Source organism: Calypte anna, chromosome 2, assembly GCF_003957555.1.
Source record: "Calypte anna isolate BGI_N300 chromosome 2, bCalAnn1_v1.p, whole genome shotgun sequence".
In the NCBI taxonomy this organism is placed as follows: Eukaryota; Metazoa; Chordata; class Aves; order Apodiformes; family Trochilidae; genus Calypte; species Calypte anna.
Genome location: NC_044245.1, coordinates 6,399,566 through 6,412,548, shown reverse-complemented (window position 1 = coordinate 6,412,548; position 12,983 = coordinate 6,399,566). Strand labels below are relative to the sequence as shown.

Here is a 12,983-nt window from a genome sequence, read left to right as displayed (position 1 = left end):
TGTGCTCTGCTTGGTATCAGAAACTTGCTGGCACCATGAAAACACCTCCAGGGTCAAGATAACCTCCAGATTCACAACATGGCACACATTTCTTATCTTTTCTCTTTGCAAATAGCTTCGTGGCTTTTTTTGGAAAAAAAAAATACCTTGCAGAGCAGGCAGCACTGTGACACTGTGGAGCCTGAGCAAACCCTAAGGAGTCACTATTGCCTGCAACCATTTCCCACAAAACGCAGAACCTGCTGTTGGGCTTGAGCTTTAACCTCACTTTCACCTTTTACTGGGCTTTTGTGTGCTAACTGGAAAGTTACAAAGTCTTTTATACTCCTCTGGCCCAGGAAGCTTTATTACTATCCTTATTTGCAGATGCTCTAGTTCTAGCATTTCCATGCAGGTTCTTTCCAGAACCTGCTAGATCTTACTAAGAAGATTTCATAGCTTTCCATCTAAACCTTCCTTACCCTCAGCTTCATCAGTGTTAGCTCTAGTCTGTTTTTATCCCCTTGACTTGCTCTTTATTTGGTGTCATTGTCCCCAGGACAATGTTGTCCCTGAGATTTTCTATCCAGTGTGAACCCAATGTACAACCTGGCCAGCAACAAGGGTCCCTAAGGTGAGGAGTGGTTCTAATGAATCAGTGTCCTGATCCTGTTTCCACGTACTTTGATGACAAAAGTCTCACCAGTTACACAGTCCAGGAGTTTAACCATGCCACAGCTCTTCCCTTCTTTCCTCAGAACATCTCAGCACAACCCAACAAGAGAGAGCCCAGCCTCAGGGCTGTCAGTGACTTCCCCAAACTTACTGCACCCCAAAAGTGGAAACCCTGAAAGAGTCAGCATGTACTGCCCAGCTCAATGGTAGAATTTCCCAGGAAAGCTCAGGCTCCAGACAAAGCCACGTTGCTGGTACCTACACACATTGGCTTCTTCTTGCCATTGCAGGCAGGGGGTGTTAACCTCTCTCTGATCCTGGCATTTAGGGAAGTTTTTTCCCTCTGTTCCTTAATTTCTTTGCCAAGAGATAGTTTTATTTATGTATCTCTATAAACATGCTTATAAATATATCTATAAGTATATATATACATACCTGTATTCCTACATGTATCTTGCATATATATATATATATATGCAAGTTTATCTATCTAGATTCTAGAATACTTCTTTTGTCACCCCACTGCAGCTGGGTGAATAGAGAGAGAAACAAACCCCAGAGCTTCCATTATTTCCCCTTTTTGTGTGATGCTCAAGAAAACAACAGGAGCTTTTAAATCTTTTGACTGCATTGAACATTATGACTGCACATCACCCACGGGGATTTCCAGGCCTGTGGCTGGTATTCTGAAAGCCAAGCTCCTGTCATCTATGTGGCTTAGTGACATTAGCAGCTCAGGTCTAGAGTGCCCCATTTTATGACATTAATATGTCTTTCCAGGGCAAAATCAAGAAATATCAATGAATTTAGACCCTTAGAACACAAGCAATGATCCCTGAAAAGAGATTAGGCTCCCTGCTAACTGTTCAAAATTATTGCTATGTTCTAATGAGATTAATGTCTGAATTTCTTAATTATTTTGACTCTCAGCTTCTAGATTATATTTGAAACAAAACCAGTCTTGTTGGGAACAGGGATGGTTTTGCAGTAACTGCCACTATTTCTGTTTTACTACTTTAAAGAGATGTTGTTATTCTTAAAATGGAAATATGTTTTATTTAGTGCTAGGCTGTCACTGTGCCATGTGTCCACCTGTAAGAAGCAAAGTGAGGGAGGAATGACAGCAAAGTGAGCTCCTCTTGAAACGTTTTCCAAAAGCTATTTTGCTTTTGGAAAGCTATTTTCCAAGAGCACTCTTTATAGAGTAAATTTAAACTCTCAAATTTGTTAAACTTCTTGAAGGATCCTACAGGGAGTACATCAATGCTCACAGTAATTCAAAATTTAACAGATCTGCACCAATTTTTAACTATTAAAATTATTCACTGTGAACACAGATAAATTTATACAATAGGTTTAAAATGTCTTCACTATCTGATAGTTGTTTTGGAAATCAGCATTGTAAACCTGTGGAAACCCCAGTGAAGACCTCAAAAGAGAATTATCAAGCTTCAGGAAAACAATTATACTGTAGTATAATTGTGCAGTAATGCAGCTTCCTTCATGTAGACACAGGAATAATGGTCTTTAATCAAGAGGTCACAGGCTCTTTTTCCCAAGGAGCTATTGCATTTATAACAGCAGTGAGTAGTGGGGTTCCTTCCTGTAGACAGACATTTTATCAGCAATTAGTAGCATGCACAGGCTCCCCAACCATGAAATTATGCTGGCAGCAGTGAACCAAAGGGTGCAGCCTTTGGGAGCAGAGTTTCACCTGAGGCTGACAGCATTTCCTATAATAATGAGGAGGTTTGAGCTAGAATTGGGGCTGCTCCTTTCTTTTTCCTGGGTTCCTTCCCAGCCTAAAAGCTCATTATTCCTAATAACCAGCAAGCATCCACTGGACCAAGGTGGAAAGAGACGTGAGCACAGCACCATTCAAAGGCAGATGCTATTTGACATAGGCTGCATTTTTAAATTAACCTCAGGTCACCACTCAAATTAATTAAAAGCAGGACCCAGGGAATAAGCAGTTTTGCCTGGGCAGTAGTAAAAATCCTCCTTGGCTGGCCACAGAGATCCTAAACCGAGAGAAAATGAGAAACTCCCCTAAATGTCTGTCTGCTGCAACACACATCTGTGAGAAACACCCTGCAAGCTGCTGTCTCAGGGAGAAAAAGAGACCTCCTACCTCATTTGGGTAACAGCATATGTTTTATGCAGCTAGGGATTTCATCAAATTAACCTGCTTGTTCAAATTAGAGGGGAGGGAACAGCAGAAGAAAAGGACATCCGAAAGGGAACACAGCAGATGAATTGAAAGCTCTGGCCCCTTATTTAAAAAGTAGATTATGGTAATGCAGGCCCCCAGTGTCTTCAAATAGCTTTTTGTGTGCCCCAGGAACACCTGTCTTTCCTTCTCTAATTGTGCTTATAAAATAAAATAAATAAAATAAAAAAAAATAAAATAGTAGAAGAAATAGAGCTCAGATTACTTTAGGTGCCTCTTTTAAACCAAGTCTGGTTCACAGCCCCCCAGCAGCAGCCCAGGGTCTGTAAAAGCCAGGCCTTCAGTCCCAACTTGCTCTTCTTGATTTGAAAAGGAACAGAACTAGGTCTGTACCCCAAATGCAAACTGGAAAAACAGCAGAGAAAGGGGAATTTGGAAGTTAAGTGAAAACCACAGAACTTCTTATTGCCTCTCTGAAATACTGTTGGATGAAAAGGGCTTGAAATAAGGTTGGAATTCCCATTAGCATCTATCATTTCTCACCTGACATTTATTATGGACTTGTTTGTTGTTTTTTTTAATATCTTTCAACCATTTCCCTCTGACTTTTCATTTTCTGCCATGTAGATGCCTAACTGTAGGACTGCATCTGCCAACCCCAAAACTGCATGTTATCAAGGAAGGGCATAAAGCTAAAGGAAAAGTCTGAAAATTAGGACACTTGAGAGAGATTAAAGTGACCTAAATGAAATTCCCACCTTTGTTACCTGTTTCCCTGAATCACAACCTTCATGGCCAAGTGGAGACTACAAACTCCTTAGAGTTAGTGCATGGCCTGGAGATGGAAGTGTCTGCAAATGAGTTAATGAGCAGTTTCCCTCACCCACAGCCACCTTCATTACTGTTTATAGAGTGCTCTCCTGGATTATAATATGATGGGCTACATGAGTGCCTAGATTAATTATAAACAAAATTATCTCCTGGAAAGCCCGATGCTACTTCTTAAAACTCAGGATAAAAAATGCTTTTACATCACCCACTCATGCTTGTTTTTTTGCTCCAGATCATTTTTCCCCTCTCCCATCTAAGGCTCACACTAAAGCTGCAAAGTTTTCTTAATATTTCATCTTCTCATCTTGTTTCCTGTACCTCATGTCCACGATTTCAAGGCAATGTTTCCTTTTTCAGAGGGCAGCCTTCTTGCAAACAGCATGTGCCCCTCCTCTTGGCTTAAATGCTTTTAAATAAATCATTCCTGTATCCTAATTGCTTCCTGGCGGTTTCCAGAAGAACCTCTTTATGTCTTGCTGTTCTTTTAATCTGTCACCTCCTTTACACCTGCTTGGGCTTTTCCTAACAACTCCAGTCAATTCCCAAGGCAGATGGCTGCAAATCAAGAATTAAACCTCAGTTAATTTCTGAGGGTGAGTTGAATGACCTGATGCTGTGAGCTTCCATTCAGTGAGACTGGCAAGTAGACTTACTGATTTCCCACCCATTCCAAATGGATTTTCAGCCTGTCTCAATTCACCTGCCCACTGCAGACAGACACAGCTGCCAGACCTCCAGGTCCCTTTTAGGGGACTTTAGGGACTGGGTAGAGATAGCAGAGGCATTACTGTGACTTTGGGGACTATGTGACACTTCTTAATCAGCAAAACTCTGGCCAAGACCCAAAGTCTTTCTCGTTTTTGCAGCAGAGGTGGCTCTGCAGGTACAGCTGCCTTGAAAAGTTTGTTATTTCTGCCACAATTCACAGTAAACAGATGTCATTATCATCATCAACTACGTCCCACTTGTCTTCCAGACAATATATGGAGAAAGCCTGGATACAGGTCAGCTGAAGAGGAAAGATATGCTCCCGTTAAAATGATCTCCAAACCCACCAAATAATTCATCCCAGGGTACCTTCTCAATGGTGAATGCTGTAGATGGGAATATGCTTGATTATTATTTATTAATTGAAGATAACTTTATAATGTCAGACGTGTACATAGTGATTCCCCTGGGGGCTCAGACCCATTGACCATGCTCTGCTTCCATCCCAGCCAGTGAGAGTTGAAGTGCTGAGCTGAAGGCATGCTGACTTTTGGGCAGGATTAGGATCAGTTTCACTTACATATAACATAAAAAAAAACACACACAAACACACACAAAAAAAAAAAAAAAAAAAAAAAAAAAGAGAAAAGAGAAAAAAAAAATCTGTTTGGGCTGCTTCCATTCCTGATTTGCTCGATTACCTAAAGAAAGCATTCATGTTCCAGATCCATGTGAAAAACTACAAGTACAGGAGGGAAATATGACAGGCATAGCTTGAAAATCATGGCTGTTTGTTTGGCTTCACAAACCTGGGCTGATTCTCATATTGCATTGGATATGCTAGGATGGAGATGGATTCTGAAGAATTATGGATTCCCTGACTTCTGCCCAGGAAGGATAATAGTATGAGTCCTACATACCACAAGTCCTCATCCTCATTTTCCTTAGCACAAAGCACCCAAATGCCAGTCATACCAGGGCAGGAGGCCAGTACAAAGCCTCTACACCACTGGGGCACAGCTTTCAAATTTTATCCCAATTTCTTTGATCTTTCATCCCCCTAATTAAGAACCCTTGACCCCTCTTCAGGTTGCATCACTCCCTTCACATCATCCTTTCCCTTCCTTCTTCCATCAGTCTCTTAAGCAGCCCTTGGCAATCCTGGATGGAGCCACAAGGATGGTGGAAGATGTTTTGCAGTCTGCAAAAGCTGGGGTGGAAAAAGTGATGGTCATCAAGGGGAGGAACTGTAGGACCATTCTCTGTCCTTGCAGAGCATGTGGGACTCTGCCCAGCCTGTTCAAATACAGTCTGCATCTCTGTCCCAGCTCTGACCCTCCATCCTGGGGGACAATTGACATAAAAGGAATCTGGTTGCTCCTCTCACAGCAATGGAAAGGACCAGGCAAGATGCATGCAAGAGCTCAAGGGTTTTATTCCTTATTTTCATTTCAAGAATATTCCTTCTAAAAAAGGACATTGAAATGTGCTCCATACTTAAAATAATGTCAAGAAATAAAAAAGGTTGGTAGACCTACTTCAGCACAGTCTGAATTGAGGTGGGTGCTTTCAAAAGTTGAAATTCTCCCACAGCAATTGAAATTCCTCAGCAATTGCAGTGATTCTTCATATTGCAACTGGTTTGCAAGGCAGGTAGCAGGTGCTACCCTTGCTGCTGGACTTTTCTCCTCCTCTTCCCTTCCTCTCCCTTTCCCTCTGGGTTTCCCTCTGCTTTGTCCTGCTGTGCCTTGCCTGAAACCAAGCTTGTGCTTCCACTTGGCACAGCCCAGTTGCTCTCCTTTTAGCATCTATGTGGTAACTAACATGAGGTGCAAACCAAGATAAGACAAGACATTTGAATGTTTTTGCATGTGTTATGTGGAGATAAAGTGTGGGGAGCCAGAAGGGAGATTTACAGTGTCCACTGACCTGCTAAGACACATTAAAACCACTTAGCTCATCTTCATGAGGAATTTGTAATTTTTGTTTCCACTTATCCTGAATTAGGCAATATGTAGTAAATCACAATTTTTTTCTAATTTTTTTTTTCTTCTAAACCAGGCTCCTTGGCTTCTGGAGAGACATTCTCTTTCCTTTAAGTTATCTGAGAGATTTATGCCATCAGCAGAGATCCAGAAGAATGGGCATTGAAAGCCTTCAAAAATACCACATGAGAATTTGTTTTGAGGATTTGGAAGAAAACTAGTATAAAAGGAACTCTGAAGTACTAATACTCAGTTATAACCTGTGGATTTTGGATAACTTGCAAAGCGGAAATAAGTTCACTTTTAAGTTGCCTCTCCAAGAGAGCTTCTATATTATTTTTACTTTCCTGGGCTGTATTTTTTTCATTCTGTTCCTGTGTTCTTTTCTGCACAAAAACTAGATGAAATTTACATGCTTTTAGGATCATTTCCTAAGAATACAAATTGGATTTCAGTGCTGTTTGGGAACAAGTCATTACAGCAGATTGTGTAATTACTGGTGAAGCAAACAGAAATCACCTTGCTAATCAACAAGGAATACAGATGGAAAAAACAATTAAAGCAATCAGAAGCCATCAATATTTACTTCACACACCAAGTTTTTAATTGTCACTTAAAGACAATCCAACACAAGGGCATAATTTAATTCAATTCAATTTTTAACTAGGGATGGAAAGAGTGTTTTAAACTGTTCATCAAAAACTCAAAGATTATTGACTGCCTTTTAATTTATCTGGCAGTGAGGAAATCTTAGAACATGCTCTTTCCACAAAACTATCTAGGGGAATGTAATATCTGTACTTTTTTTTAAGTGTTTGGTGAAAATGATGGTGCTTTTAATGACTCTGTCCCTGGCCAAGTTCAGACTCCTTGCTTAATCTGCTTTGTACAAAGAGGTTTTGGTTGCATGAACGCTTGGAAAATATCTATTCTTAGTGAAAATATTTGTCTGTGCATCCTAGCAAAGAGGATTGTGCCTAAATGCCATTCCTGATGGTGATGTTGATGTCTGTCTACTCTGCAGCTATACTATGGACTCTTCAGTTTCCCCATTTGAAAGGAGCTGTGAACTGAGTGCCCACCACTGCAATTCATGTGCCCAGAGAAGCTGTATTTGCAGTGTAGAAAGGGTTACTTTTAGCAGTATTCTTATTTGCTAGGTAACGTATAGATGCACATTAATGCCATTTATTCAGTATATCCAAATTTCATCAGACATCTAAGGCATCTTGCACCAGTGCCCTAAGTTGACATTAGCCTGTATTTTGGTGTTTGATTACTCCTTTCTCCCAAAGAAATCTGTAGCAGCCTACTTGATAGGACCTCATTGTGTTGCAAGGTATTTTATCTAAAAGCACTATTCTGGCACACTCTTTGAGATGCAGAGAAGCCCATTGTCAGAGATCCTCCTTTAGGGGTTCTACTTCCAGCAAAATGTTTGTGGATTACTTTGTGTTCTCATGTTAAGAATTTGCAACCCAGAATTTTCTTAAGTAACCCACAATTGTGAGATGGTGCCTTGGTGGTTATATAGGTCCAAATTAGTGTCAAAGGTCTTCCACAAGGCAGAGTAAGTACAAAAAAGATTAATAAATTAACAAAATTTAACAAAATTTAACAAAAAACCCCTAGCTGCAATATGCTTATACCCCCTCTGGGTTCACTTCCTATTTAGAAATAGCAAATACTTGCAAATTTTGAGATGGTTTTATGAATTATTCACAAAAGAAAAAGGATTATGAGTTACATTTGTACAATGAAAAAACACAGATGAGAGATCTCTTCTCATGTCCCATGAAAAATCAACCATCACAGCTTGAATTTTGAATACCAATACCAAACTGGTAATGAATAATTTGCAGATCAGGAATTTTTAAGTGAATAATTTCAAACAAATAAATTTGAGAAAATCAGACAAGTGGTTCATCTGCTTCTTTTGGAGCAGCTAATTCACCCATTCACTCCCTTCTGCAGCTCAGTTGCAGTGATTTGGTTCTCAAAGGACCAAAAAGAAAATGTAAATTGAAGTAAAAAGTGCAGGGAAAAAAAAAGCTGGAAAAATGCTAGCATGTTCCTCTGGTAATTCAGAGCAGCAGGGTGTGTGAGCAACAGGGTGGGAGAGGAGCATCTGTTAAACCCCGTAAAAAATATAGTACTGGGTTCTTACAATCCACGTTGGGAAATTACTTTGAAGAAAAGAATGGGACATGGGGAACAGGTTTATTCATTGAGAAAACAAAAGGGTAAGTGATTTTCTGGGGTCAGTTATTAGCTAAAATAACTCAAGTATGGAGCAACTTTCCGGCCACCTAAGGAGCCTGTAAAAATGCTAAGAAAAGGGGGTTAAGAGAACAAAAAGCTCTGGGTCAATAAGAAGGCTCTGGGGTGCATTTGCTGGGGACAAGGGGAGTCCCAGGGGCCTGTGGTTCCCTTTTTGCTATAGCAATTTTTTCTGCCACGTGTTCTGACAGGGGAAGTAAAGTCCTTTTCCCCAGCCCACCTGTGGCTGCCTCTACAAGCCATCATTCTACACACAACACCCCCTTCCCATTAAAAATCAAACATCTGCCTACATCTTGGGGTGGCAACTTGCATTCTTATTTATGGGGCTTTTTTGCCATGTGGCCTTTTTGCATGGAGGACAGGATTTAGCTTACTTTCCATTTTACTCTTTGTGGTATTAAGTAGGCACCATGCTACAAACTACATATTTCTAATGAGTGAAAACTCATTCAAACTGTGAATAATGCAGCAACTCTCCAAACTACTTCAGTGAATTCATAGTGCAAATTGTTGCTTGCACCAGGAAGACCCTTACTTATAGTTGTGAAAATACTGAGCCCTCAGCCAGCCCTTCAGAAGTTCATTAAAACAATAACTCCCATAACAAAATCCTGGAAGCTTGTACAATAATTTAGGTGAGTATTATTTGTCCAATTTTAAAGATGGAGAAACCAAGACAGAAAAGCTATGTCCATGAACCTAAGCCACAGTAAACAGAATTTTCATGGTTGAGCTTAGGAACTGATGGTATCCAATTTTGTGGTTAAATAATTAAACCAGGCCTTCCTCTTCTATCAAAACTAGTAAGTGAAAAATAAGTGCCTTTCCTTTAAGAGGTTTCAAAGCTGGTATGCAAAGAGGAATTTATGACCTACAATTTATGTAAAGAACTTCCTTTTCATAAATCAAATTATTAAAGCTCTGGAGAAGCTTCCAAAGGCTCTGATCCAGCAGTGCACTTAGATATGTCCATAACTTCAAACAAGTAAATTGTCCCATTGAAGTGCTTTCCTGGACTGGAGCCAAAGAAAGTGGAGTTCTCCCCTGAGTCAAGGTTCAGATGTAAAATGGGGAAAAATAATTTATCAGAAGTTTAATAAGTTACACAGCCATGGCAGAGCTCTGCCAGCCTTCCACAGTCATACCTCAAGCTAATAAGAAGTGGCCTCAGGGAGATAACTGCTTCCTTATTGATGGGCTGTGATGAAATGTGAAACTTCATCTGGAGGACATGGCTTGGTTGGCTTTCCCTGAATTTGGCAGAGCCCACACCCAAGCAACATGAAACTTTGAAGGGGGTACATGCCTGGTGCTAGTGACACTCCTGAGGTATGAGCTCCCTTCCCTTCAACCAATCCTATCTTTTGGGAATTATCTTTGTCAGAGAAGCAAGCACTGGGATATTCCAAGGATCTGGAGCATTTTGTGGGGTTTGGTAATAGTGAAATCACCTTGACAAGAGGACTATTCACACCTTTTCCTGGACTCCTTCAGTGGGAAATACTTGGGGGACAGTACTGAACATACTGTTACGTGCTGCTGGCAGCCTCCCCGGGAACCTCCGCCAAGGACAGCTTCTCTAATCTGCTGAAAGACTTGTGTGTCGAGGTCATGTGCAGAGCAGCCGGGGGTAACCGGACCTTGTGCTAGCTGGGAGTGTGGAATGAGATGTGAAATGCTGAAAGAAAGAAAGAGCAAGTTCCTCGGGAGAAGACAGGAATGTGACTCGAATTAGCAGGGTGACACCTCTGAGTAACGACACAAAGCGGTCTCCTCCGCTCTGCCACGCTGGCTCCAGGGGATGTATGGTTACACATCAAGCCTGCAGACCTCCTTCAAGGCTTGCCTTGGGTTGTTACTAAGAATCAGAGAGACAGCTGTCATTTTTCAAGGAAAAAGCTATCAGACTGAACAGCCCCTTCCTATGCCTTTTAAAATCTAACACAGGAAGCATTGTAGTTTCAAAATGATACTCACATCTACAATTAGGAAGTCCAGCCAGCACCAAGCATTGGTGAAATATTTCTTGAAGCCATATGCCACCCATTTCAGGAGCATTTCCAAGACAAAGATGTAAGTGAATACTTTGTCAGCATATTCCAGCATGGTTTTTATGTTTTTTCGATCTTCAAGGTAAATATCTTCGAAAGCCTGAAAGTACAAAAGATTGATCAAAAACTTCTGAAATGTGTTGGAAAGCATTGGTGCTGCACTGCAAGTCAATACTACTATTTGATGGGATTCTAAGTACTGTGTGTGATTTCTGATATATTTAAATGTATTTTAATACACAAAGCAAACATTTAATTTGTAGCTGTGTACTCAGTCCAGCACAATGGGGTGTGCAGGCACAGCTAGGACTGGCCCTAGTCTCTCTCTCTTCATGCTCTACATCCTTTGAGTGTAAGAGGAGCACAAGCACCCTTAAGTTGGGAACATGAACCTGTGAGCAGGGTGCCACCCCAAGCTGCCCAAGGGCATTTTGCCACAGCTCCAGTTGCCTGTGCCACTGAGATTGGGGCACCTCTGGTGACCAGGGCATAGGATGCTTTGCCTTAAAGAGTGAGAATCTGACCCTTGTATTAAGTCATATACAGCTTATTGTTAATTATGACAAATTGGGTTATTAAGCTGCATATGCCTGTGTTACAGAGTGCTGGAGCTCTCTGGCTTCTGTTCAGCCATCACATTTCAGGTAGCTACAACCATCTGCCTCAAGAAATGCTCATTATTATTCACTTAACAGAACAATTACGTTTTAAAGGTCAAAGTATCTATCTACCCATCTCATCTGTCTAACTGATCTTATTCAGGGCATTATCAAAGGACGTTTGGTACCTGTATCAAGTACAAGCAACTTAATAACCCCTTTAAAATATTTAAGATATAAACCAATATGCTTACTTAAAAAAAAAAAACCACCAACAACAAACTAATCAACAAATACAACTCTCTCATAATTTAGCTTTCATTCTGCAATGTACATTAAACAAAAGGCAGGATCCTAGTGTCAGGACTACAGCCCCTTTTGGGGTTTCTAAGTTGAGCAGTGGTTCCGATCTGCTCCCCCAGCTGCTCCAGGGAATGTCATTGCACAAGCTGCTCTCATGTCCCTGTAACCTGGATAACCCAAGCTTTGAGATATTACTGTCATCCCATCGTGTGACCCAGAGCACTTGCCAGCAAGAAGCAACATTATTTGAGAGGCTATGTGCTAATCATCTTAATTATCTGCATTTACATATTTCAAGATCTGTAGCTACTTTCTGAGGAACTTCAAAAAGTTAACAAACACCCAGTGCCTGGAGATACAAGAAGTGTGTTCCTTGTCACTCAAGCAGTCACACTGCTCTTTTGCCTGTCAGGGAACAGTAATTAAGCTGACAAGAAAGCTTTGGCACGGGCTTTGTCCATTTGTCCCCACACTTTGGGGTGACGTTTTCACTGCAACTCAGTCTCCTATCTTCCCTTCAAAAATGATATTTCAAGGGTGTGAAAGAGCTGTTGGAGAAAGCCACAGAAAACAATACCCAGAGATTGGAGTTTATCACTTCTTGTAGGGGCTCACTCACTTTGTCAGATGACTTGCTGTACTTTGCCATTACTGCAAAAATAACAACAAACTATTTAAAGTGATTTCCTTCTCTCCCTCCTTTGCTCTCCCTGTTTTCTACTAACTTATCACACAGCACAATGTGTTTTGTCTACTAGAAGCACACTTAGAGCCAGGAAGCCTCTCAATAAGGGATGAAAAATACATTACCTCCCTGCCTAAGGTGCACTGTACTTTGCACAACCTATGGCTACCACCTAACCAACAAAATTCTGGTGCCTTGCAGCTTTTCCTGATGCCAACCCATGAAATCTTTGCAGCATAAGACATCATGAGGGGTTATTTCTTCTGCTTTGCTTTTTATGTTAAAAAGAGAACTAAACAGGATACCTGCAGTGTTATCCACATTTCCTACTACAACACAGGCTCTCAGTTTGGGTGGTTATGGCTTAAATGCATGCGAAATATTTTTGGACCTTTTCAGTAAGTTTTAGATTTATTTTGATGGTTTCACTACCCCACAAATATATACTGGCTTTTAAACTTAATGAAGAATTTGGCATGTCACAGGGATGCAGCTCAGTTTGTGGCACCCCAGAATAACAGAAGAAAAAAGTTGTGTGTTCCTTTCAACATCCCCAGCCCAAACACTGAAGCTCAGTGCTGATACATGAGAAAATTCAGTGTGATTTGACCTCATGCAGAAACGTGGTGGCTAAACTGAAACCCACAAAAAGTAAATGAATGCCTGCAATGAAAATTAAATGGGTTATATTGCAGCATTCAGTATCTAAGGCAT

At 40.8% G+C, this 12,983-nt stretch overlaps 1 protein-coding gene across 2 annotated transcripts in view; it reads right to left on the bottom strand.

The window, feature by feature from the left end:
* LOC103534760 (sodium channel protein type 5 subunit alpha-like) overlaps positions 1 to 12,983 on the bottom strand; it is a 167,475-nt gene that overhangs the window by 22,852 nt on the left and 131,640 nt on the right. For both annotated transcript variants that reach the window (XM_030444105.1, XM_008500749.2), the window contains one exon: positions 10,609 to 10,782. In XM_030444105.1, the coding sequence (XP_030299965.1) occupies positions 10,609 to 10,782 (174 nt within the window). The remainder of the gene's footprint in view (positions 1 to 10,608; positions 10,783 to 12,983) is intronic.